The sequence below is a fragment of the Brachyhypopomus gauderio genome, chromosome 2, assembly GCF_052324685.1.
Source record: "Brachyhypopomus gauderio isolate BG-103 chromosome 2, BGAUD_0.2, whole genome shotgun sequence".
Taxonomy (NCBI): domain Eukaryota; kingdom Metazoa; phylum Chordata; class Actinopteri; order Gymnotiformes; family Hypopomidae; genus Brachyhypopomus; species Brachyhypopomus gauderio.
This window is the reverse complement of record NC_135212.1, coordinates 11,044,552-11,072,189: the sequence shown is the minus strand read 5'-3', so window position 1 is coordinate 11,072,189 and position 27,638 is coordinate 11,044,552. Positions and strand designations below refer to the sequence as shown.

The 27,638-nt window shown below is 50.0% G+C and overlaps 1 protein-coding gene across 6 annotated transcripts in view; it reads right to left on the bottom strand.

The window, feature by feature from the left end:
• Positions 1 to 1,923: 1,923 nt before the first annotated feature.
• cep112 (centrosomal protein 112) overlaps positions 1,924 to 27,638 on the bottom strand; it is a 74,102-nt gene continuing 48,387 nt past the window's right edge. For all 6 annotated transcript variants that reach the window (XM_076986865.1, XM_076986860.1, XM_076986888.1 and 3 more), the window contains 4 exons: positions 21,407 to 21,542; positions 17,324 to 17,431; positions 12,091 to 12,273; positions 1,924 to 2,203 (listed from right to left, as the gene is read on the bottom strand). In XM_076986865.1, coding sequence (XP_076842980.1) covers positions 1,943 to 2,203; positions 12,091 to 12,273; positions 17,324 to 17,431; positions 21,407 to 21,542 — 688 coding nt within the window. In that variant the 3' untranslated portion in view covers positions 1,924 to 1,942. The remainder of the gene's footprint in view (positions 2,204 to 12,090; positions 12,274 to 17,323; positions 17,432 to 21,406; positions 21,543 to 27,638) is intronic.

The window sequence follows — 27,638 nt, the reverse complement described above, 5'->3', positions numbered from 1 at the left end:
CTGGCCAGGTTAGGGAAGCTCTCTAACTCAAAAGCCCCATGAATACATCAGGAGCAGGGGGTGAGCACAGGAACTCCAGCAACGTCTCAGCCAAGTCTGCCTGCTCTGTCTAGATAGAGGGAGGGCAAAGCAGTCTAATGCATTTATAATGGAATGCTAACTAAGACCCTTCTAAAGTTGCCTACACAGTTCAGTAGTGAAGTTGAGTGTGTGTGTGTGTGTGTGTGTGTGAGTACACATGAGCTCATGACTATACGAACATGTGAACCACACAGCATGAAAAAAGGATTAGGATGGATAACTGCGCACTCGCGGGTATACGGGAGGGTTAATCGCTCACTTACGGGTATACGGGAGGGTTAAAGGCGCACTCGCGGGTATACGGGAGGGTTAAAGGCGCACTCACAGGTATACGGGAGGGTTAATGGCGCACTAGTGGGTATACGGGAGGGTTAATGGAGCACTCGTGGGTATACGGGAGGGTTAATGGCGCACTCGTGGGTATACGGGAGGGTTAACGGTGCACTCGTGGGTATATGGGAGGGTTAACGGTGCACTTGTGGGTATACGGGAGGGTTAACGGTGCACTCGTGGGTATACGGGACGGCTAACGGCGCACTCGTGGGTATACGGGACGGCTAACGGCGCACTCGTGGGTATACGGGAGGGTTAAAGGGGCACTCGTGGGTATTCGGGAGGGTTAACGGTGCACTCGTGGGTATACGGGAGGGTAATGGCGCACTCGCGGGTATACGGGAGGGTAATGGGGCACTCGTGAGTATACAGGAGGGTTAATGGCGCACTCGTGGGTATACGTGAGGGTAATGGCGCACTCGTGGGTATACGGGAGGGTTAACGGTGCACTCGTGGGTATACGGGAGGGTTATTGGCGCACTCGTGGGTATACGGGAGGGTTAACGGTGCACTCGTGGGTATACGGGAGGGTAATGGCGCACTCGTGGGTATACGGGAGGGTAATGGCGCACTCGCGGGTATACGGGAGGGTTAATGGCGCACTCGCAGGTATACGGGAGGGTTAATGGTGCACTCGCGGGTATACGGGAGGGTTAATGGCGCACTCGTGGATATACGGGAGGGTTAATGGCGCACTCGTGGGTATACGGGAGGGTTAATGGCGCACTCGTGGGTATACGTGAGGGTAATGGGGCACTCGTGGGTATACAGGAGGGTTAATGGCGCACTCGTGGGTATACGTGAGGGTAATGGCGCACTCGTGGGTATACGGGAGGGTTAACGGTGCACTTGTGGGTATACGGGAGGGTAATGGCGCACTCGCAGGTATACGGGAGGGTTAATGGCGCACTCGCAGGCATACGGGAGGGTTAATGGCGCACTCGTGGGTATACGGGAGGGTTAATGGCGCACTCGTGGGTATACGTGAGGGTAATGGCGCACCCGTGGGTATACGGGAGGGTTAATGGTGCACTCGTGGGTATACGGGAGGATTAATGGCGCACTCGTGGGTATACGTGAGGGTAATGGCGTACTCGTGGGTATATGGGAGGGTTAATGGCGCACTCGTGGGTATACGGGAGGGTTAAAGGCGCACTCGCGGGTATACGGGAGGGTTAAAGGCGCACTCGCGGGTATACAGGAGGGTTAGTGGTGCACTCGTGGGTATACGGGAGGGTTAAAGGCGCGCTCGTGGGTATACTGGAGGGTTAACGGTGCACTCGCGGGTATAAAGGCACGCTCGTGGGTATACTGGAGGGTTAACGGTGCACTTGCGGGTATACGGGAGGGTTAATGGTGCACTCGCGGGTATACGGGAGGGTTAATGGCGCGCTCGTGGGTATACTGGAGGGTTAACGGTGCACTTGCGGGTATAAAGGCGCGCTCGTGGGTATACTGGAGGGTTAACGGTGCACTCGCGGGTATACAGGATGCCAACTGAAGCTTACAGGAAGCAGAAGAGCACGGCTCAGGCTTGAGCTACCCAGGGAACACCCACCTTCTCCTGGGCCATATCTCTCTCAGCAGCGTGGGTCTTCTCCAGGTCAAGGCGTGCGCGCTCCATCTCGGCGCGCAGACGGGCCAGCGCCGCCTCCTGCTCGCGGGCAGCCTGCTGCCGCTCCTCCTCGCGCAGGACGCCTAGCTCAGCCAGCTGCTGCTTACGCTGACTGTGTACCGCCAGGACCTCCTCACGCAGAGACTGCACCTGGGCCTCCAGCTCGGAGATGGTCTGGAATGACACACACACACACACACACACACACACACACACACACACACACACACACACACACACAATTCTTAATATTCATTCAAGGTGCGAGAGCACAAAACCAAAAGTGGGTAGATGTGGAAAAATTTTCCAGTCCCCTGTCCATCAAATCGCTCTGCAGTGGTACAGACGGCGTGTTTACGGGACGGCCAGTGAGGGGAATCCCGTACTCACTCACAGAACGAGTGGGAGGGAGGGGAAAATCACAGGGAACAGTGTGGGCAGACCGTGTGCTCTGGGTCGGACCAGACCCAGGAAAACACACGTCGCTGCCTCTGATCACCACCGAGACCCACAGCTCCACATCAAAGACCTGCATTCCATAGGGGTCAGCGGGCTGGTTTAATGAGTGAAATTAGAGCAAATCAAAGGTCAGTTACGCATGGGGGAGGAGGTACGTCTGCCATTGCTCATCTCACGAAGCCAAAAAAGGGAAGGGGGGCGGAGCACAGATGCGCCAACATGTTCAGAGTGGGCGTGCACACAGAAACAGAGCAGATGACCAAATCAGGACAGAGTAGGAGGAATAGGGGTGTTAAGAAAGGAGCATTCATGATGGCATTAGACGGAAGGGACATGGGTGGGACTGTAATGGGTGGGGCTGTAATTGACAGAGCGGTGGTGGGTGTGACATATGGGCTTAGGAATGGGTGGTGGTGTGATGATGGGTGGTGGTGTGATGATGGTTGGTGGTGTGATGATGGGTGGTGGTGTGATGATGGGTGGTGGTGTGATGATGGTGGTGTTGTGATGATGGTGGTGGTGGGATGATGGTGGTGGTGTGATGATGGGTGGTGGTGTGTTGATGGGTGGTGGTGTGATGATGGTTGGTGGTGTGATGATGGTTGGTGGTGTGATGATGGTGGTGGTGTGATGATGGGTGGTGGTGTGATGATGGTTGGTGGTGTGATGATGGGTGGTGGTGTGATGGGTGGTGGTGTGATGGTGGTGGTGTGATGATGGGTGGTGCTGTGATGATGGTGGTGGTGTGATGATGGTGGTGGTGTGATGATGGGTGGTGGTGTGATGATGGTTGGTGGTGTGATGATGGGTGGTGGTGTGATGGGTGGTGGTGTGATGGTGGTGGTGTGATGATGGGTGGTGCTGTGATGATGGTGGTGGTGTGATGATGGGTGGTGGTGTGATGATGGGTGGTGGTGTGATGGGTGGTGGTGTGATGATGGGTGACAACATGTGTTGTGAAAAGCGCTATACAAATAAACTTTGATTGATTGATTGATTGTTGTGAGGAGATGGGTGGTGGTGTGATGATGGGTGGTGTTGTGAGGAGATGGGTGGTGGTGTGAGGAGATGGGTGGTGGTGTGATGATGGGTGGTGGTGTGAGGAGATGGGTGGTGGAGTGATGATGGGTGGTGTTGTGAGGAGATGGGTGGTGGTGTGATGATGGGTGGTGTTGTGAGGAGATGGGTGGTGGTGTGATGATGGGTAGTGTTGTGAGGAGAAGGGTGGTGGTGTGATGATGGGTGGTGTTGTGAGGAGATGGGTGGTGGTGTGATGATGGGTGGTGTTGTGAGGAGATGGGTGGTGGTGTGAGGAGATGGGTGGTGGTGTGATGATAGGTGGTGGTGTGAGGAGATGGGTGGTGGTGTGATGATGGGTGGTGTTGTGAGGAGATGGGTGGTGGTGTGATGATAGGTGGTGTTGTGAGGAGATGGGTGGTGGTGTGATGATGGGTGGTGTTGTGAGGAAATGGGTGGTGGTGTGACGATGGGTGGTGTTGTGAGGAGATGGGTGGTGGTGTGAGGAGATGGGTGGTGGTGTGAGGAGATGGGTGGTGGTGTGATGATGGGTGGTGTTGTGAGGAAATGGGTGGTGGTGTGACGATGGGTGGTGTTGTGAGGAGATGGGTGGTGGTGTGAGGAGATGGGTGGTGGTGTGAGGAGATGGGTGGTGGTGTGAGGAGATGGGTAGTGTTGTGAGGAGATGGGTGGTGTTGTGAGGAGATGGGTGGTGGTGTGATGATGGGTGGTGTTGTGAGGAGATGGGTGGTGGTGTGAGGAGATGGGTGGTGGTGTGATGATGGGTGGTGGTGTGATGATGGGTGGTGTTGTGAGGAGATGGGTGGTGGTGTGATGATAGGTGGTGTTGTGAGGAGATGGGTGGTGGTGTGATGATGGGTGGTGTTGTGAGGAAATGGGTGGTGGTGTGACGATGGGTGGTGTTGTGAGGAGATGGGTGGTGGTGTGATGATGGGTGGTGTTGTGAGGAGATGGGTGGTGGTGTGATGATGGGTGGTGTTGTGAGGAGATGGGTGGTGGTGTGATGATAGGTGGTGTTGTGAGGAGATGGGTGGTGGTGTGAGGAGATGGGTGGTGTTGTGAGGAGATGGGTGGTGGTGTGATGATGGGTGGTGTTGTGAGGAGATGGGTGGTGGTGTGAGGAGATGGGTGGTGGTGTGATGATGGGTGGTGGTGTGATGATAGGTGGTGGTGTGAGGAGATGGGTGGTGGTGTGAGGAGATGGGTGGTGGTGTGATGATAGGTGGTGGTGTGAGGAGATGGGTGGTGGTGTGAGGAGATGGGTGGTGTTGTGAGGAGATGGGTGGTGGTGTGATGATGGGTGGTGTTGTGAGGAGATGGGTGGTGGTGTGATAATGGGTGGTGTTGTGAGGAGATGGGTGGTGGTGTGATGATGGGTGGTGTTGTGAGGAAATGGGTGGTGGTGTGACGATGGGTGGTGTTGTGAGGAGATGGGTGGTGGTGTGATGATGGGTGGTGTTGTGAGGAGATGGGTGGTGGTGTGAGGAGATGGGTGGTGGTGTGATGATGGGTGGTGTTGTGAGGAGATGGGTGGTGGTGTGATGATAGGTGGTGTTGTGAGGAGATGGGTGGTGGTGTGAGGAGATGGGTGCTGGTGTGATGATGGGTGGTGTTGTGAGGAGATGGGTGGTGGTGTGAGGAGATGGGTGGTGGTGTGATGATAGGTGGTGGTGTGAGGAGATGGGTGGTGGTGTGATGATAGGTGGTGGTGTGAGGAGATGGGTGGTGGTGTGATGATAGGTGGTGTTGTGAGGAGATGGGTGGTGGTGTGAGGAGATGGGTGGTGTTGTGAGGAGATGGGTGGTGGTGTGATGATGGGTGGTGTTGTGAGGAGATGGGTGGTGTTGTGAGGAGATGGGTGGTGGTGTGATGATGGGTGGTGTTGTGAGGAGATGGGTGGTGGTGTGATGATAGGTGGTGTTGTGAGGAGATGGGTGGTGGTGTGATGATGGGTGGTGTTGTGAGGAGATGGGTGGTGGTGTGATGATGGGTGGTGTTGTGAGGAGATGGGTGGTGTTGTGAGGAGATGGGTGGTGGTGTGATGATGGGTAGTGTTGTGAGGAGAAGGGTGGTGGTGTGATGATGGGTGGTGTTGTGAGGAGATGGGTGGTGGTGTGAGGAGATGGGTGGTGGTGTGAGGAGATGGGTGGTGGTGTGATGATAGGTGGTGTTGTGAGGAGATGGGTGGTGGTGTGATGATGGGTAGTGGTGTGATGATGGGTGGTGGTGTGATGATGGGTGGTGTTGTGAGGAGATGGGTGGTGGTGTGAGGAGATGGGTGGTGGTGTGATGATGGGTGGTGTTGTGAGGAGATGGGTGGTGGTGTGACGATGGGTGGTGGTGTGAGGAGATGGGTGGTGGTGTGATGATGGGTGGTGTTGTGAGGAGATGGGTGGTGGTGTGAGGAGATGGGTGGTGGTGTGATGATAGGTGGTGTTGTGAGGAGATGGGTGGTGGTGTGAGGAGATGGGTGGTGTTGTGAGGAGATGGGTGGTGGTGTGATGATGGGTGGTGGTGTGAGGAGATGGGAAGGGGCTGAGTGACAGCAGTGTGTTTCCTCTGTCACTCTCACACAGGAGGAGATCATTTAGCATGTCACATGTCACAAGCCTGCTGAAGAGACTGTGATAACTGATGTGACACTGGTGGACAGGGGCAGCTCAGGGTGTGTGTGTGTGTGTGTGTATGTGTGTGTGTGTGTGTGTGTTTTCTGCCACTTCAAAGGAGTCTTGCGAAAGGAAAACACAGCCCAGATGCGGAGGCGGTGCTGGGGGCCCAGGCGACTGTAGTCACAGTTCTCCCTGCTACTGCAGCTCCATACACAGTGCTATTAGAGCTCAGCCCATGGAGCCATTTATCTTTAATTCCCTCTTAACTGGTCTGGGAGAGGCTCCTGCTATACTGATGGTTATGGAAATCACCTTGTCAAAAAATAAATAAATAAATAAATAAATAAATTGTTTATAAAAAATAGATTTTAAAAGAAAGATGAAGTTTTGTGAATGTAAAAAAATATGTGAACTCTTAAAGAAATGTAATGATTGCTGTGTTTATATACATGATCTTACTGTCTTAATAAAAGAGCCTCTTGTGCTCAGACCTGCTCCAGACTGTACCGGCGGTTTCCCAGAGTTCTTGGACCTGGCACTTCAGAAGTTAGTGGAACAAGTGCCCACGTCCAGTATGGCCTCTTTTCAGACCCCATGTCACTTCCTGTCAGATCTCATGCCCTTGTTGTCACTTCCTGTCAGACCCAGTCCCCACGGTGACACTTCCAGCCAGACCCAGTGCCCTCTGTCTAAGTTCCTGTCAGACCCAGTGCCCACAGTGTTGCCCTCTGTCAGAACTCGTGCTGTGCCGTGGTCTTAAACAAAAATAGTTGTGATCTCCTGTGTGAAGCTGTCCTCCGATTATCCTACTAACCCTGCCTCATCGCCAGCTCCCTGTAAACTGTTTACAGGAGAATTCTTCGGATCTGGAGGCCCGCCAGGTTCAACAGGGTCTGTCCGGATAAAGCCGGAGGGGGACAAGTGGGTAGACATCCGGTTCACACCGTGACCGACCCCTGCAAGGAGGACAGAGGTGGACAGGCGCCATCCAAACAGCAGCAGGCTTCTCAGTCCTAAACACACATGTCTTCGTATTGTGAAGGCCACCCGATGCTTTGATGTGTCCTGCAGCAGGACAGCTCAGGATCTTGTAAAGCTAAAGCACGCTGTAATTAGCCTGAGGTGGACAGAACATGTCCTTAGCAGCAGAGGGCAGCTTTAACTTTAAACTTTCACTCTAAACTCGTTTCATGAGGCTGGAGTGGCCAGCTGGTGTGACACGATGGTGTCATGGCACCCAGGAATTGCTGCTGGCTGGAGATGGATCACTGAGGAGAAACACATGGGTCACGAGTATCACGTGTCATGGTGACCCGTGACGTCAAGGCTGTTCCAAACAAATGCCTGAGGAACTGGGCCTCAGAGTGAACTACAAGAGTTCATTGACACACAGGTGTGCAGATGGCTCGGGCCCCACGCCCTCACCCTGTGGACGTCAGCCTGGGTTGCGTTTTGCGTCCCTCCGATATGCGGGCCTGGTGCTGCTCAGAGAGGCCTGACAGAGTAGACGGCCGGATCTCACTCCCTGCTCATCATGGGAAACCATGTCTGGGACGGGAAGCCCAGAACTGTCGCCAGCTAGATACACGCAGCCCTCATGACAGAGCAGGCTGGGCCAGGCTAGCGAGGGCGGGTGGGGGAGAGGGGTGTGGACAGATTCCCTGGACAGAAAAGGGCTGTGAGGGGGAAGAAGTGGTCACAGCCTGCTGAAATAACCTCCCACCCACTCCTCTCTCAGACCAATCCTGTCCTTATGAACATATAGAAGACTCAATAATACTTACAAAAAAAAAAACACATTTCATATTTACCTCACAGATATTTATATTCCTTTATCAATTAAAAGTGAGGCTAATAAAAGCTTCACCAGTGTTATGAAATGAACAATAAAGTACATGGAACCATGTTAAAAAGCTGTACTGGCAGGCAAGTTTTAAATACAACAAATATTTTCACTGGTTACGAAGCCTTGTTTTTAAGATGTAATGACGCTTAATTAAGATGCCATGCCAATAATGCCTGCAGCTGCTCACATCTCAACGCTTGCGTCTGATATCATCCACGGGTGGCATGACCTCAGCCCGGACGTGGGCTGCACAGCCATGGTTTCACACCAAACCAGAAGAGCAGGTTTGATCTCCACCCTTCGTGTGCCGAGGTCTAATCTATGTGGGAAGAAAGTTGTTGGAAAGCTGTGGATGGATCAGATTCTGTCCAGTACCGCTGGAATTCTGTTAGATTATTGAACTTTCGTGAAGAATGGTGGGGGGGAGGAAAGCTCTGGCCAAGTAAGAAGAAAGAAAATGGATTTCTGAGTGAAGCTCCCAGCACAGGAAATGTAATAATAGACTTGACCGACCAAACAAAACATCTGTTGTTCATACAGTCTGCTTAAATGATGTGTAATGGGTCTCTTTACCAAGGGAGACCCAGACGCAAACATCTGCCCTGGGCGGACGAGCAAAGCTCCCGTTTTCAGTTAATGAAGCCCAAACTTCAAGGGGCGGGAACATCAGGGGGCGGAGACAGAATCCCAGAGCATATCGATCCTTCGTGAGCAACAGCGCCGGAAGCGGCTGCAGTGCTGGAAAAACACAATTCAAGGCGACATTTCGGCAAAGCAATGAGCCGCGGACAGAAGAAAAATGCTAATTCTGATCATAGTTCCTCTCTATTAAATACAGACAATAAAGTACACAGACCCCTGTAATGCGGTGCGTCACGGACATGCACAGGAAGAAAACGAAAACCTCAGGGGCCGGCTGGGTGTCAGAACACGGTAGTGGCTGCAGGCAACCGTGTTTACTGGGAGCTGTCCTGGACAGTCTGCCAAGATACCCTCACGCTTTCATCTTCAAAAACACTGAGGGAAGGAAAGGCCCGGGGCCGTGGAAGCATCGTTTGCAGGTTGAGGGAAGAAGCTGCTGCAACTTCAGCCCAGCAGCACGCTCTGAAGAACAGCCCCCAACAAAGACTCCACACCAGCAAACAGATCAATAACGAATCCTCTTCAACCTACTAATGGCGGGCGGCTAACAAAAAGGCTTGTGCAGAGTTACATTCCGCCGCAACCAGATTATATCGCGCGATGACTTATTTCGATGGCCATACGTGATAAGTGCCAAGTGAAGGCTGTGAATTTTCATCGCTCCTAAAGAACTCTGAGCCACACTGATGTGTAGGCCAGGTGAAGACATCAGACAGGAGCAAACCTTTAGAAAACTTCCGAAAAGCAAACAACCACTGGGCAGGGAGCACCAGCCCGCAGTGCTGGGAGCTGGAGACTCCCATTCGTTTCATCACCATCATCGTTATCTTTTATTTACACAGAGCCTTTCTGACACATTCACTCTATTCCACGTCCTGTACGGTCTGCCAGGCTCTGGACAGAGCGCTGACCACATCAAGAAGCGAGTCTGAAGCTCTTGTGCGTGAGAACAACCATTCGTGGAGGCAGCGTCTCACAGCACGGCCTCTCTCCCAGATTCCAGGAAGAAACCCAATCCCAGACTCCTTCTACAACTGTAATGGTCATCTTATCACATGCACACTGCATCATTGAGACAGCCAGTTTCCTGTCACTAGATATCTAGTGGCTACAGCGAAGCTTGATAGACACCAATTCAAATGCGAGATGGTGTGGAGGAGGAGGTGTTTTCAAACCAGCCAAGCCTTGCTCTCATGTAAACTGTGCTGTGGTAAAGGGGAATATTCGTGACAGCTGGACACTCCATGTTTGCAATTAACTGAAAGATCTCAAAATTCAAAAGGCGCTTAATTCTAGAAGAGGAAGAAGAAAAACACCCTCTAAATCTCTGAGCTTAAATGTGAAGAGACTCTCAGCACTCTGCGGTGGGGTGGGGGGGGGGGTAACATCCCATCTGGAGGAATATTCAACCCAGCAGATCTTCGATGAACCGAACTGAACATGGAGTGCACGTTGTCGAGGCGTTGTTCATATCCACGGGCAAACTCCTCACACAATCCTGTTGGCTGGTTCAGAAGGATCACGGTGTGTGTTTGTGGACTGTATGTGGGGGGTGTCGGGGAGGCATTATGGGAGGGCGTCGGATCTCGGCGCACTTCTGACCACAATCGCATCATGAGATGGAAGAACTCCTCCAAACCAGCCAAACCGCGAGAACTGCTCCCCTGAGCTCTGACTAAATACTTTCTGAAGGTTTGGGGATGTTGAGTGGGGAGGGGTGGGGGTGGATGTTGGGGGGTCGGTGGTTGCTGGCAGCTTCTTACTGCAGCAGGCCCTTTCCCTCCCCAACATTCATGTCCCACAAGGCTTATCCAAACACACTCAATAATGACGTGACTGATGAGGTGCTGGGTGAACGGCTTCATGCTGTGTGTGGGGAAACATGGAAGAGAACGCAAAAGCAATGTGCTTCAAAATGCTGCATCGGGCTCTGAGCTGTAACCTTTACCCCTCTGAACTGTAAACTTTACCCCCCTGAACTATAACCCTTACCCCTCTGAACTATAACCCTTACCCCCCTGAATTGTAACCCTTACCCCCTGAACTGTAACCCTTACCTCGCTTAACTGTAACCCTTACACCTCTAAACTGTAACCCTTACCCCCTGAACTGTAACCCTTACCCCTCTGAACTGTAACCCTTACCCCCTGAACTATAACCCTTACCCCTCTGAACTGTAACCCTTACCCCTCTGAACTGTAACCTTTAGCCCTCTGAACTATAACCCTTACCCCTCTGAACTGTAACCTTTAGCCCTCTGAACTGTAACCTTTACCCTCTGAACTGTAACCTTAGCTGGCACAGGCTGCAATGCTGAGGCAGCAGTCTCGGTTTTGCAGAGGGAGACAATACATTGACATCTGGGGGAAACGCACTGTCTGTTAAAGGAGTTTGAATTTGATGGCTCCAGTATTGAGAGGTGGAAATTAATCTCCATCTGTTTGCACTTCGGTTTGCTTTGCTGCAAGATGTGTACAGACAGCAAAATATACGATTCTTTTAATTGCTTCTAATGCAGATTAAAGACGGTAGTCGAAAACTGAGAATAACTAATAACTAATACTTCTGACTAATTTCTGAACTGTGGTGAAACGTTTCTTTGCTTGATATTCTGACACCTGCAAACAGTAACAATGCTCAGTACAGCTCTGGCCTGCTTGATCTGGAGCTCCTGTGACAAACCCATAAAGAAGTCTTAGCCATGCTGACAATTTAGATTTCAACCTCAATAGTGGGACGCGTGCCCGGTGGGGGGGTCTGAACCGAGGGACTGCTCAGCTGCAGAGTGACTTCCTGCAGAGCCTCCGTGAAGGCTGTGTTGATGAGGAGAAGGGGCTCTGGTGCAGGTGAAGGACACTACGAGAAACCAGCTGGGAAACAAAGCAGAACCTTCCGGCAGTCCTGCCAGGAGCTGCAGGGCACAGTGGGAGCCTGATAACGAGAAGCTAAACGGGGTTTCTGGGAGGAAAGGTGTCCGTCTGCAGCTCAGCAAGAGGGAACAGGGCTCTGGCCAGGGCTGGTGGAGCCGGTACGGGAGCCCCGTCTCATGACAGAAAGTGCAGACCCACGACCCACGCTGGGTGATAAAAGGCCGTAGACCTGTGGCATCAGCAGCTGGGGTTTTTTTTTTCCAGTTCTTCCGTTAAATCCCGCTTGAAGCGCTTCGTATTGAAAAATAACAGCGTTCGCAGCAAGATTTCTATTGCCTAGAAATCTCGCGTCTAAGTTTTCCTGCAGTTTGTGGCACTAAAATGTAGTCGTAGTTTTGTGAAGAATCACCTACGCTAAACTGAGTTACAAAAATCTATTTAAAACAAATTTTTTTCTGCAAAAACACAGACAGCAGGTAGACTTCGGACGAGAACGTAAACACAGAAGCAAGATGCGGGGGGAAAAACCTGGAACGGACATGTTGTTTGGCATGGTGACCAACAGAGCAGAACGGCGGCGGGAAAGAAGCCCCTTACCTGGGCATCGCGTTTCCTCCACTCCTGAGTTTGCGCTTGGTGCTGGAGGATGGCGGAGCGTGTCTGCTGCTGGAGAGCGCTGATCTCCCGCTGGTGGTCCTGGACCAGGCTGTCCTTCTCGCCATTGTGCTGCTGGAAAAGGTGGCTACGCTCCTGCTCGTGCTGCAGCTTCAGCTCCACGATCTGATTGGACGACAAGGAGCAAAGCTTCGTCTGTGACACGTCCTCGTCGTCATGACAACTCACGCATGGCTAATGGGGGGGGGCGGGGTGGTGGTGGGGGGTGCTAAAAAGTTCAGCATGGGCTTCAGTATTTAGGTTTCTGCATCATCATCTGCACCTCACGGGGGTCCGCTAACGTCCCGTTCACCGGGCTACCGGTGAGTCCCTTATAAGTGGCGTTGTCTTCCTTCGTCTTCGTCCGCAGTTTATTAGAAAAAAGGAGGTGTGATGTTGGATGCAAGTCTGGGCTCGGACTGCTATCTGCCCCACCAGCGAGCACGACCCCACACTCAAACAGGACGGACGGACGGAAAAGTCGGCTTACAGCCACACCGACAAACCCTCACCATTCGTTACATTTGATGAACGTGGAGCAGTGAGCAAAAAATCTCTGGGATGGAGAGAAATGTCTAAAGGAATGATTAAAACTGTTTTAGACTGACCACCTAAGTGTGTAATCCAATTCACTCCAAGACATTCTCAAAAGAATTTAGTTTTTATTTTCTTGTTAATATCCAGTACATCAAAGCGCTCTTACCCTAGCAACCACTTACCGTTGACCAACCAACAACATTCACTTCAATCCGAAGCCGATTAAAACCTGACAAGGGCAGGAACGATAAAAAAAAAATAATAATAAATAAAATAAAAAGCTGAGACTAACTGGTGGAAAAAAAAAGTGTTCAAACCATCAAAGAGTGTAATGGAAGAGTGCGGTGAAAGCGCACACAAAACCAGGCAGGGGAGCATTATGTGTCCGGCCTGCACCTGCTGTGCGGTGAGCTGGAGCTGCCGGTTCCCAGGGCTCATTCCCAGTCCCCTCCTGATGGGAGGAGGGGGTACCGGTGACCTTGGCCCGGCCCGGCCCGTCTCCCTGCAGGCTGTGAAAGGCGGCCCGGCGTGGGGCGGGCCCGGTGCTCGCCGCTTTGATGCTAATCCATGGCGCATTGTGGAAGGCGGCACCCTACCTGGCGCGACGGCTCGCGCATTTGATGGCAGGTGATGAATCGGGCGGCGCCGAGGGGGTTTTGAATCCACCCCCGCCAGAGCTGCAGGGAGGGCCACAAAGGCGAGCTCAGCACAGCCCCACGGCACCAGCTCTGCAGCTGCACCGTCTCGGGGGCTCATGTCCAGAGAAAAGTGGTCCCACCAGGGTACTGGGCCGGGGAGCGAGGGATAAACACACGCCATGGTTCAGAGGGAAAAATCTCACCAGCAAATCGAAGAAACCTGGACAGACGCATCATAAAAAGCCAGAGAACGCAACAGTGGATCTCCTCAATGGATTTTTTCCCCCACTCATTTCATTACAGCTTCCATGTTGAGATGGTCCTGAAGGGCCAAACGTGTTGTATGGACCACACAGGACTACATGATGGGTAGTTAAATGAAGACGGGACCTCCGGCACACTGGTCTGCTACTGCGTGCAAAGCTGTGGGAACTGGTGTGGCCTAGTGCAGCCAGGCAGATGAGGTCCTGCTCCCTTGTGATGGCAGTGACGGCAATCACAGGATGACGAGGGGAGCGGGGCAACAGGGAATGAGCTGAATCAGGGGACAGCACGGACGCCTCACTGTAAACATCACAATTACGAGAGTGCTGATTGGCTGCTGTCATTGGGCTGGCCCTCGTTAGACCTGCCTCCTCTCTCACAGGAGCTGCTGAGCTGAGCGACTAGGCCAAAGTGTCTAAGGACGAATACAGGGAAAAATACAGGTTGGCAAGGGAGTATGAAGAAAAGGCCAGGAAGGTGGAAGGTCTGCTCTGTGCCCCACAATTAAGAGACGGATGTGTTTTAAGTGTCCGGGCACTTTGGAGCAAATGTGTTTGTGTACCGTGTGCCCAAGTGAACCTGTCTGAACCAAGACCTGTCTGTGCCCACGTGAACCTGTCTGAACCAAGGCCTGTCTGTGACCACGTGAACCTGTCTGAACCAAGGCCTGTCTATACCAACGTGAACCTGTCTGAACCAAGGCCTGTCTATACCCACGTGAGCCTGTCTGAATCAAGGCCTGTCTGTACCCACGTGAGCCTGTCTGAACCAAGGCCTGTCTATACCCACGTGAACCTGTCTGAACCAAGGCCCGCTATACCCACGTGAACCTGTCTGAACCAAGGCCTGTCTATACCCACGTGAGCCTGTCTGAATCAAGGCCTGTCTGTACCCACGTGAGCCTGTCTGAACCAAGGCCTGTCTGTGCCCACGTGAACCTGTCTGAATCAAGGCCTGTCTGTGACCATGTGAACCTGTCTGAATCAAGGCCTGTCTATACCCACGTGAGCCTGTCTGAACCAAGGCCTGTCTGTGCCCACGTGAACCTGTCTGAACCAAGGCCTGTCTATACCCACGTGAGCCTGTCTGAATCAAGGCCTGTCTATACCCACGTGAGCCTGTCTGAACCAAGGCCTGTCTGTGCCCACGTGAACCTGTCTGAATCAAGGCCTGTCTGTGACCACGTGAACCTGTCTGAATCAAGGCCTGTCTATACCCACGTGAGCCTGTCTGAACCAAGGCCTGTCTGTGACCACGTGAGCCTGTCTGAATCAAGGCCTGTCTGTGACCACGTGAGCCTGACCTTCAGACACTGTGCACTCATAGCACCATGGCTAAAGATCTCAGCTTTGTACGACCAACTATGAGAGAATGCTACTTACCACTTTTGATTAATGTAATTTTTTAATTAAATGGTTGGTTATTTAACATTCCATTCACAAAGTCACAAACAGATCTTTCTGAAGCTAGTGTGAGCCACTGATTATCTGGGGGAAGTCACACAGTAACTATCGCTTTAAGTGTTTACACACAATTACACTACATAAGCATTTGTAGTATTCCTATTATTTAAAAAATAATGACAAACACCCCCCCCCCCCCCCAGAGAGACGTCAAACAAATTACTGTTTTCTTTTGCAATCTGCAATCTGAAAACTACGTGAATCTTAAAATGTCACCGTGAAGAAAACGTCTTTAAAGTGAAGAGCCAAAGGATAAAACTGCGCCAAGCTGCTTCCAATTACGTGTCTGTCACTGCCAGTTTCTGGTGAAGGTACTTTCAGTGAAAGAAATGGGTACAATAGGCATGTTATTACAGTGACATAGCTATCTAAGATTGTCTTTACTTTCAAAGACTTCCCTCCTGCTTTACCAAATGGTTGTAGAAATAAGATGAGAGAATTTCATTTGCTCTACAGTTTTGCCCTGACACCAGTGATTATTAAGGCATATGCCACTTCGATAAGCAATCTGTCACGCGGACAAAAATCATTACAAAGTGTACTTTAGTCTGTCGATAAACCATAGACGCTAACCATCTCCACTCAAAATAATTTAAAACAACCGACACGCCATGCACGCCAATTACTGTGCTGGAAATGGCCCAGGGGATGGTGCGTTAGAGAGTTGGCTTTCAAACGCTGATGGATATTTATCATGCATTTGCCATGGACTTGGCCTGGTACAACATCTATTTCTGCCAGCCGAATGTGAGGATTGTGTGCGTGTTGGGTTGTAGATCCCGCAGGCCTGTGCCTTTGTTTCACACGTACACACGTACGCACTAAAGCATTCCGTACTGAAAAGTGCAAGTCTCATCTGAACCGCTGTGGAGGAAAAGTGGAATTTGTCTAACGTTGTGTTACACGAAGTTCAAATGAGGTCTTACTGGGTGTAATTACCTCTCGCGTGCTCATTCGAGTTCATTTAACAACAGTGCAGTTCAATTTATCAGTGCTGATTTAACTGTGCAGCATTCTGATACAATCTATTAGCTCACATAGCAGTTTGAGATGCAGAAATAAATTTGTCATGAAAAGTGAATGAATTATCCAGCAGTGAATCTCTTTACGTTCTATTGTTGTTTCATGGTGCGACATTCAACAGAACCTTATTAAATTACTAACTGATGGATTTCTTCTTTATATACATTGAGGATTAACTGAAATTGTTTTATTTTAAAAAGATGATTTATCATCAGCTAATGGGATTTTGATGGGAAGGGAAATAATGTAGATTTTTATTCAGGAAAGTCTGATTGAAGGATGCGATAAGCAGACATGAATCACAATGCAGAAATTAGGTTTGATTTCATAAAAGTGGAGCTTCTGTCTATTACAAACCACACCCTGCATTCTAATCATCACTGTAGCTGGATACCTTTTATTTCAACTGATCAAATACAATAACTTCTTGAAAAAAAAAAAACAACTAAAAAAACCGTAGTTCAAACTGAGCCTAACAAAAACTTAAGTAGCCTAAACTTTTGGCCAGTGGGCTAAGACTGGCGGTCAAAGGTCAGTTGGCTACATAAAGAAATGCACTGCGAAATGAAGAAAAAAAAAAGCTGATCTCAGATCAGCACATTTACTCTGACAAGTGCGATATGGCTTCAGACCACAGAAAGACAGATAACCCATGCTTATTGCTAATTTACAGTAATCATGATTGGCATCACACACACCTGTGCTGGTCCACTCCAGCTAAGCAGACTTGTGTAGTATGAGTAAGACTGGTATCATGGGGACCCAGTCTTCACCCTGGCCAGGCTTTCTGCCCAGTAAAACTGCCACCTTACGCAGTTGGCCCATGTCTCACGCCCACAAGTGTCATTGCTCTAGCCTGCCTTATTCTGAGGGGTGTGGGTCTGGGTGTGGTCAGACACACGCTAGCTTAAGCATACAGTAAATGCGCCCTTAAGACTCCACCCTCTATCCACCCTCTCTACCGGGGTTACAGGCTTCCAGAACGCTAGAACTTCTGGAGGATTTAAGATGCACTGAAGGTTGAAACTAACAAAGTACAGAAGGCCACATCTAGGTGTAGAGATCGTGGTGTTCATCCACCACTTCAGCAGGTGTAGAGAATATGGTGTTCATTCACACCCATCAGCAGGTGATCCAAAGGTGTAGAGACCATGGCATTCCACCCCCCCCCCCCCAACCAAACACACACACACACACACACACACACACACACACACACACACACACACACACACACACACACACACTCACTTGTTGCTCGTATCTCTGCTGCAGCTCTTCCAGCTGGTGGCCGAACTCCTTGGTCTGTTTCTCCCGCAGCACCTTTGACCGGGACAGATCGGCCTCCACCTTCTCCATCTGCAGCACAAAGGGAGCACAGGAGGAGAAGACAACACGTCAGCCCCACGGACGACAGCAGCAGCAGCACGGACACACTAAAGCCCGCTGTGGCTTTATAATAACTAAATTCACATTCGCACGATCCACGGGGACCTCCAGAAGGGCGCTGAGGTGGCAGGAGGGCCCTGGGGTCGACCCCACCGTCCCTCAGCTTCACCCCACGGCTATAAACCAGGAGCTGGGACTCTTCATCTTCTCGATGTATCTTTTAGATCTCGTATGAGTTGAGACACTCAACCTCCGGCCTGCCCCTCTGGTCACAGCCAAAGTGCCGAAGCAATATACAGCGGCATACCTACGCACGAGTTTATACTAAATATATGTAAAAGGGTTACAAATAAATAAATGAAATTAAAATTGTGCAATCGATTGTGCGCATCAGTGTCAGAGTGGTATGCGGTACAGAATGTGCTTGAGCAGTAACTGCAGCTTGAAGCAATTACGTGAAGCACGACATCAGAGCCGTCTGCTTCCAAACCTCAGTCGAGGCGTCTGAAGCTGTTTCGTAAGGCCGACGGTGGAGGGTGAGCTATGGTGTGTTGTGACAGTTGCAGGGGCCCCTGAGCTCCGTCTCGCTAGGGACGCAGGCACATCTTGTAGGCAGCTGTGGCAGGAGGGGGGAAGAGGAGGAGAAATTGCCACCATCTTGTGTATCACTGGGGCGCCCACTCTGTGGAGTTTGGGGACGGTGTGTGTGGTGTGTGTCTGTTGTGTGCCGCATTAGTGTGGGAGAGGCGTGTGTGTTTGGGGTGTGTGGGGGGTACGGAAGAAGTGGTGTGTGTATGAGCAGTGTGTGGGATTGTGAGGGGGTGTGTGAGCGGTGTGTGTGGAAGCGGAGTGTGAGCAGAGTAATATGTGGTTGGCTGAGAGGGGAATGTGCAAGGGGTGTGTGGTTAGTGTGCACGGGGGAGTTTGGGGCTTGTGTGAAGGGTTGTGTGGGGATTGCATGAGGGTGTGTGTGAGTGTGTGGGGGTTGCATTGGGAGTGTGTGTGGGCTTGTGGGGTTGCGTGGTGAATGTGTGAGGGGTCGTGGCGTTGTGTAATGGCTGTGTGAGGGGTTGTGTGAGGAGTGTGTGAAGGGTTGAGGGGTTTGCGTGGGGAGTGTGTGAAGGTTGCGTGGGGAGTGGGTGAAGGTTGCGTGGGGAGTGTGTGAAGGTTGCGTGGGGAGTGTGTGAAGGTTGCGTGGGGAGTGTGTGAAGGTTGTGTGTCTGCTTGTTGAGTAAGCTGCACTTGCGTGTGTATCTGCCCCTCCCCCGTCTGAGATCCGTAGCCTTGTGTATGGCCAAAGCTGAGAGTCACTGTCCTGTCTAAAAGTGTACCTGCTCACTCCTGCTCAGCTGTAGGGGGGGTAGGGGGCCTGCTGCTCATCTCAAACACTAGCACTCATCTCACTTCCTCCCCCATTTCCACCTCGTTTTGACCTTCCTGTAACTGCCTTTACGCTACCCTAGCTGCACATAAATATAAAATGCTAGTTTTTAGCTTCATAAAACACAGTCCTACATTCTTACAACCTCCCAGTCAGGCCATCCCCACTGAACTGCCAGTGCACATGCCACTCGGATTTACACTCCACAGGAAAATGCAACATTATGAAATGCCTTCTCAAGAATGACATTACGTGCAGAAGGTTTGGACGTGTGGTGTTGACCTATGGCGGCGTTGCACAAAGCACACTGCATCTAATAACTAACAAAGAGAATACCCAGACGACAGGATTATATATCCTTCAAGTTCAACTTCCTGCAGAAACCTCAACCCACATTCCAAAGTCTCCTCCAATAAATAAACAACTGATCCTAATGTTTTTAAATCATTATGGCCACATGTGAGAGATGCATAATCCCATATGGAGCGAGAGACTCCCTTTTCCACCTTGTGCAGTGATATCCAGATACAGAACGAGCTGATTTACGACCAGCCATTGTCGTTAATTACTTCTGTCCTGCCTGTCTAGACTACAGAGCGGCTCGTCCAACCAACACACAAGCTTCTATAACTTCACATCCATCTGACAGCAGTCACATCCAGGAGACAAACACACCAAGCGGGCAGGATTATAATGCGATGACTGCCATCACAACGCATAACCTCCAGTGCTCACTCCAAAAAGCATCACGCCCAAGGCCGCACGCCAATATCTCGGTTTTTAATTGTGGCGTTCAGCTATTTAGATGTGGAGCTGTTAAATGTTCAATAAAAGGCGAACTGAAAAATACATTTTTATCTGCATATTCCTTTACTATATGTATTGTTTTTATTTGTGCTTTTTAATTATACGTCTCACCTCAGGTGCCTAAGGGAACCCGTTTAATTACACTCTGACAAGACAAACTCAGTGTGCTCGCATCCTGGTTGTATTTTATTTATATTTATTTTTATTTATTAAGACTGAATACAATTTTTTAATGAAATACGTACTGATTTATTATAATTGCGCTACTCTGTTTAATTCCGTTTCAGGGGAGCTGACGACTCGACTCGAGCTCCGAGTTTGAGGCCTAGTCACAAAAACGTTGAACTCTAACACGACAGAAGTTGACAGTAACGTACAGATAGTAAAAGAGAGTCACAATTTTAACATTGGTAACACTAGCTTAAAAAGAAAAGGGGGAAACGTCGTTTCAAATAATACCTAGGATGAGCAGAGAAGGAGTCATGAATCATTCGACCGAGCCATATATTTTTTTAAAGTGAAGAGGGTTTAATATCGGGCTGCCTAAGTCGACAGGCCGGTGGTATTATAACTGTCGGTCTTTGTTCCGGTCATATTTGACATTTATAGACGGTTATTTGTCTATATTTTCCTTATATTTTCATTGCTGGAAAAGTACACAATTCCCGCCTCATAAACTCCCCTCCCCCCTTTTTAATGGAATAAAGCATGTGTGTCTATGGCGTCTACTGGTTGTAGGGACAACCAGGACGATTCCTGGTGGTTGATTTTGTTGAAGTACCAACTTGCACAGTTTCAACGTTTTAAACGAACGGCATGAACTGTTGCTGTCCAAAAAAGTATTCAAATTAATACTTTAATTTAGTAGAGGCCTATCAATTTTCATTAATTTAAATACCCCATAATGATAACTATTAAATCGATACCTATTAAAAATAGCAATCATTGTATTTGAGTGATTTCTAACTTTGTCAGCATACTTTTTGTGTTTGTGTTTCAGAGCACCTTAGGATCTTGGAAACACATGAAAACTATATAAAAACAACCATACAACTATTGTAAACAAACCTTTAATCATATAATAGCATAGAACAGCAGAATTCTTAAGAAATAGTGCAGTTCATCTCAGCCAAGAATGTCTGGCTGAGTCCTTTGCAGTCAGCCCTACACACAATAATATATTTTTGCCACATTATCCAGCTGTGTGTGTGTGTGTGTGTGTGCGCGCACACACACACACGAGTGCAATGCTGGGAGGAGTGTGTGTTTGTGTGTGTGTAGGAGTGAGTGGGAGTATGCTTTAGTGTGAGCTCTTGTGTCTCTCTGCATGTATGTGTGTTTTGCTGCGAGGAGTATGTGTGTGTGTGTGTGTGTGTGTGTGTGTGTGTGTGTGTGAGAGAGAGAGAGAGAGAGAGAGAGCGAGAGAGGTTTGTGTAGGTGTGATTGAGTGAGTTAACTGGAAGGAATGGGGGGGTTTGTTGGTGTGAGTTCATGTGTCTGTCTGCATGTGTGTGTGTGTTGCTGGGAGGAGTGTGTGTGTGTGTGTGTGTGTGTGTGTGTGTGTGTGTGTGTGTGTGTGTGTGTGTGTGTGAGAGAGAGAGAGAGAGAGAGAGAGCGAGAGAGGTTTGTGTAGGTGTGATTGAGTGAGTTAACTGGAAGGAATGGGGGGGTTTGTTGGTGTGAGTTCATGTGTCTGTCTGCATGTGTGTGTGTGTTGCTGGGAGGAGTGTGTGTGTGTGTGTGTGTGTGTGTCTCACCTGCTGTTTCAGATCTCCATAGGCCTTTTCGGAGCTGATCTCCAGCTGCTTCTTAAAGCTGTCCAGAGCACTCTCTGCCTGCAGGACCTGCAGCCTCTGAGACTCCCTCAGGCCACTCAGCTGTTCTTCTCTTTCCCTGGAACCACACACACACACACACACACACACACACACACACACACACACACACACAACGTGGAGACACACAATATTCAAATCAACTTCAGCTAATTGCTTTTTCATAACCTGACTGGTGCAACAATGAACTCTAGTGCCCATCCAGTCACTCCGATACCCCTTTCTGTGTGCACACGGGTGAAGTGATCCAGCTGGCAAAATCAACCACAGCCTCAACACTGTCCGACCACAGCAAAGAGACGTGAGCCACGACAGCCTCAGCACACCAAGACATGAGCAACGACAGTCTCGTTACTGTCTCACCACAGCACGGAGACATGAGCCACGAGAGCTGTCAAGAGTCGTAGCAGTTCTCAGGTTCTTAGCCTGAGATGACACTGCCTGTCAGGCGGCTCTGTGGAGGTGTGTAGTCCTGTATGGCACCTCACCCCATGCCACTCTGTAGACACGCCCTTCTCTCCTGTAGGCAGGAGCATGAGGGGCGTGTCCTGCATGCCACACCATACAGTAGACACACCCCCATCCCCCTCCCCCTCCCCTCAGTATAATAACTGGTGTAATTGCTTTTAATTGGCAGGGAGATTCACCAGAGGCTCTGGGAGACAAACGTTTACCATGCAATCAAAGGCTCGCACACCGAACAGCCGGAAGGTTCGACAACAGCACAGCGGCAACGCGGATCTTGACTCGAGGCGTAGCGCAATCGGCCCGTTTGATGTCACGGAGGAAGATATTACGTTTAAGAATGTGTCAGGAAAAGAGAACCATCTAATGGAGCCCTGATTCTATAATCAAAGTCTTGTACCGAAACGTACTGGCCGATCTCACAAATCTTTCTGGGCATGAAGTGCCTGACGCCTTATTAAAAAACCAAAAAAACAAAAGAGCGTCACCAGGCGCAAAGCAAAGGGAAGAGGACGTTCTGTCTGGCATGCTGTGAAATCTGCTCTTCACGTCTTTAACGCATGCTCAGATGCCAAACATCAGAACAACAATGTGAAATAATGCCATCAATGAGAGGGAGAACACACTGAAGACGCCTGGGACGTCTCGGACTGCTACATTTCACCCCCAGTGCAGTTCTGGTCTTTCTCATGTTTGAGATCAAAAGATCCAGAAAGTGTCCCTCATTTCCCCTTCGGTGTTGTGGACTCTGGAACTCTGGAATTATTAATCGGCCTTGCAGCTCGAATGCCTGCGGGGCCGAGACACAAAAGACCTTCTCAGAATCTCTGATGTGGAGCAGAAGAAGACAGGAAAAGGACAGATGGGAAAAAGACATACACAATCAGGGACACATGAATCCCCCCCCCCCACACACACACACATGTGCACACATACACCCCCAACACACACATACCATCCCCCACACCCACAAAGCACACACACACACACACACACACACCCACGCTGCACACACATGCACCCACCCAACACGCACACACATCCCACAATACAAACAGATACATTCAAAATTCTCTCACACACACACACACACACACACACACACACACACACACACACACACACACACACACACACACACACACACACACACACACACACACACACACACACACACACACACACACACAAGCAGCAGTCAACATCAAGACTCTGACGGCGGAAGACGGATGAGGCGGCTGACTGAAAAAGAACAAGGCAGGAGTGTTTATAGCGGAGAACTCACATTACACATTGTGTATTAGGCCATGCAAACACTGTGATCGTGACGACTTCACCACAACGGCTGACAGCAACCAAGACAGCTCTGTCAATGTCCATAACACTGTTATATCACTTCAGGAGTATAAGGTTTCATTTTGGCGTACAATATTTTAGACTGAAATATAATCATTATTGCTGGTGAGGTTATCACTCATGTTTTTTACACTCTTGTTTTCATTGACAGGTCTCCCACTCATGGGTCACAGGGAGAAGAGCAGGGTTTACCCCCTTCACCCTGGCACACAGGATTCTATTACCCCGTCAGAGAGCCAACGAGTGCCCCAGGGCAGGGCCTGCCTTCACTGCTACAGAGACTTTGCCCCTCTCAACAGTGCAGGCCCATGGCTTAAGCAAACAGTCATACTGAATGAGTCGTTAAGTGTGACAAAATAGACCAAGCTATGAATAAGTCACTACTGATAAAGCAGTCTAGTTATTCAAGTCGTTTTATAACGACAGGGAGATGACAGAGTCCCTGAACCCTAAAGGTTCTCCCGAGCATGCCTTCATCTCCGATGTCCAACTGACCTCTTCCTAATGGTAATGGCTTCTGGTACCATGCCATCCAGGCAGATTACAAGGAACAGATCTGTGATTTAGAAATAAATCAGCAGAAGGTTGGGCAGGTCCCTCCATACGCTGCACAGTATGTAGCTCTTTTATAATAATTTAGTAGTTAATCCGCTTGTGATCGTGCTACCGTGCTAACGATTCAAAAATTAAAATGCGTAACAAGCCTTTAAACATGTTTAATCTTGTTAGGAAGAAACAAACCGTGACCATCGACGGTTCCTTGAAGAGGTTACAGCCCTGGAGGCTCGGTTCAAAGGCAAGGTTCTGGACGAGGCTGCGTGGACCGGCGTAAAGGAGGAAGCTGTCGCACCGGCTGGCAGGTTTGGACATTACGGCTGCACTTTTTGTACTGATAACATAACTTATTGAATAATGGTGAGGCATGTTTGTATTTGAAGACAAGGCTTTGGGGCTCGCGAAGGAGCTCTTCAGAGATGAAGAACGGACCCAGCTGGAAATGTCAGATGGATGTCAGTGGCCCCTCAATCACTGAAAGAGTCCAGAAAGATACAGATGTACAGGTGTTTCCCAGAGGTCCCAAGCTCCGAGGGTCCTGTCTTGTGGTAGTGGATGAAGGACCAGATGCCAGCGCTGGACAACATGACAATAAATCCCTCCAGGTGTTTTCTACCCTCTAAGTGCAGGTGTTCTCAATAGCTCAAAAAGAACTGCTAGAGTAGTTCAAATGCAGAGTAGTTCAATACTAGAGTAGTTCATTACTACAATGGTTCATTACTAGTTTATTCTATTCTTGTAGTTTGTTAATAAAATTTAATTTAATTTAATTAAAATTTAATTAGATCTATTGTTTTAGATCTTAAGTGTTTTAAATCTACTGGGTTTTCCCCCATTATCCTTCTAATCCCACTAAACTATCCTTGCTGCTGTAACTCTTAGATTTGGGGAAGATCACATGTGCTTCCCCTGAGACACACATAACAGAGTGTTCACGCTATGCCCCGGTGGTAGACTGCAGGCTGTAGGGAGGGGAGAAGGCGGTGGAGAGGTCTTTGATTTTGTGTAGTGAGCACAATGTAATAAAGGACTGAAACGATGACCGGTGCTGGCTCAAAAGTGAACTGGAGCCCCTACTCACCCTACTCACCTCTCATCTTAGGAGTGGGCGATCTTCCAAAAAAATCCACATCACAATCACACCAAATCATGATCCACGATCTGAACTTTGACATTTCTTACCAATTCTGAACTGTACTGATGCTGTTTGAAATGCACTAGGCACTTCTCCATTTGTACCATTTAAAATCCATTAAACAACAAGCACTGCAGTAGTAAAATGTACACTACAAAAAGGCAAAGTCAAAACTTTGGCCATGCAGTCCTAATACATCATTCTGTATTAGAAAAATCTGTGGCTTCACCATACCATACATCTAGGGTGCACCTGTGTCTTAAATCCCCACACTGTTCAGATTTAAACAGCACAATATAAAAAATCGCCAGATCGCCCATCTCTATGTCATACTCATATCTACATCATCATCCTCACACCTATCAATCATCTCAATACAGGCACCGAATCATCTCAAGGTATTGGCACCAAAAAAGCCAATGATGAAACAGAGTAGAGCATTTATGTTGTCCAGTTCTAGAGACGTGATAATAGACATGAAGCGTAAGACCCACGGGCTGATGGTGGAGACTGTCGTGGTGTTGGGTGTAGTGTGTACAGCTGTGATCAAGGCTCAGAGCAGTCACAAGGAGCTCCAGTTCTCTACGAGAGCCGTCTCTCCACCGTGGGGACGTGTGGAGCGCGTGTATGAGGTGAGGAGCAGGGTGAGCATAGAGGGGGAGATGAGAGGGCCGTACGGGGAGGGCTGGAGGAGACGAATGCCCGCCACGCCGTACGGGCGCTCCTGCTCGGGGGAGCGGAAGAGGAGGCACAAATTAAAGACGTGGCAACTGAGTGGCGCAACCCCATCTCACGCGGCCCTCTTAAAGGCCGTCGCTGGGTGAGGAGGAGGGGAAGAGCGGATTTAAGGACAGGGACGCGGAGCCCGGCCGCCAGCCGCAGGCCAGACGGGACGCTCCATTTTCCAGGCCTCGGAAACCACAAGACGCCTCCACCGCGAGGGGGTTGGATGTCTGCTCCGCGGCTTCGGGAGCAGCGGGAGGCCTCGTCCTCCCAGTCATTTCCACACCGCCAGGTTTCATTTTTTGACATGCAATAAGTGGCTCACACCCAGGACGGAAGTGTGTGTGTGTGTGTGTGTGTGTGTGTGTGTGTGTGTGTGTGTGTGTGTGTGCGAAAGCCAATGCCGGCGGCCCAGACGACCACTACAGAGAACTGGGATTACAGTCATTACAGTCCAAGTGCTCGGTGCGTCTTGCAGAGAAACTGACAGAAATGGGGAGAGCTTGAGCAGCTGAGCTGGGCGTCAGGAGAGGAGACGACTCGCTGGCCCGCTCCCGGTCCGGAGCAGGACTGTCAGAACTCAGCACGAAAGGCTCCGTTCGGAAATCCTGCTGCAGCACACGTGGCCCGGCCCTCTCCACATGGGGGCCCTGGCCGCGAACAAGAGCTCTGCTCGTCCGTTGGAGCGGAACGCCAACAAACCCAGGGAAGGTTCAAAGGGCAAAAAGTGCCAGCGCTGCAAGGAGCGGGAAATGAAAAGCTGAACTCTTCATTGGCTTAAAGAAAACTCCCCTCCACCCCCTGCACTCCCCCCAGAGAGAGGAGTGCTGTAGTTAGGACCTCCCCCCAGAGAGAGGAGTGCTGTAGTTAGGACCTCTCCCCAGAGTAAGGAGTGCTGTAGTTAAGAACCCCCCCCCCCCCAGAGTAAGGAGTGCTGTAGTTAAGAACTCCCCCCAGAGGAAGGAGTGCTGTAGTTAAGAACCCCCCCCCCCCCCCCAGAGTAAGGAGTGCTTACTCCTTGTAGTTATACCTCCCCTGCTCTCCCCATAGAGTGAGTGGGAGGGGGGAGGAGTGAGAGAGTATCAGAGGGAGAGGGAGAGAAGGGACAATAATGAACCTAAAGATAGCAAAAAGAGGTGGTTTCATGATCACAAGAGTATTTACTGGAGATGAAATACACACGGACATGATGAACAAAATTAGGCCTGCAGCAGAGTAACAGAGCAGCGGAGTAACAGAGAAGTAGCGTAGTAACAGAATAACAGCAGCGGAGTATCAGAGAAGTAGCAGAGCAACAGAGCGCTAGCGGAGTAACAGAGAGGTAGCATAGCAACAGAGCGCTAGAGGAGTAACAGAGTGGTAGGAGAGCAACAGAGCGCTAGCGGACTAACCGAGAGGTAGCAAAGCAACAGAGCGCTAGCGGAGTAACAGAGGTAGCAGAGTAACAGACTAACAAAGCAGCGGAGAAACAGAGTGGTAGTGGAGTAACAGAATGGTATTGGAGTAAAGCCTGGTTTATACTTTCGCGAGTGACCGTAGCGCGCGGCTCCGCCCACCTCGCGCGACCCTGCGCGAGCGGTGTAGGCGTTTATACTTTCGCGAACGTCGTTGCAGTGTTCTCCGAAACGATAGGTGGCGATAGGTGGCAGTGGAGAATAAAAAACCCTTGCAAAACCGGTGAAAGAACATTTTTACCTGACCAGAGACCGTGGCTGTATTCGAAATAGCCTACTACATACTACTGGCGTACTGATCGAGCCCCAAATCAGTATGCCGTATGCAGTATGTGACCAAAATGAAAATTTCCAGTTCGCGAAACATACCCGGATGACCTACTACTTCCGCAAAATATTCCAGTACGCGAACAGAGCTATCTTCGTGGTGTACTGCATCCCATCATTCAACGCTACGATCACGTGA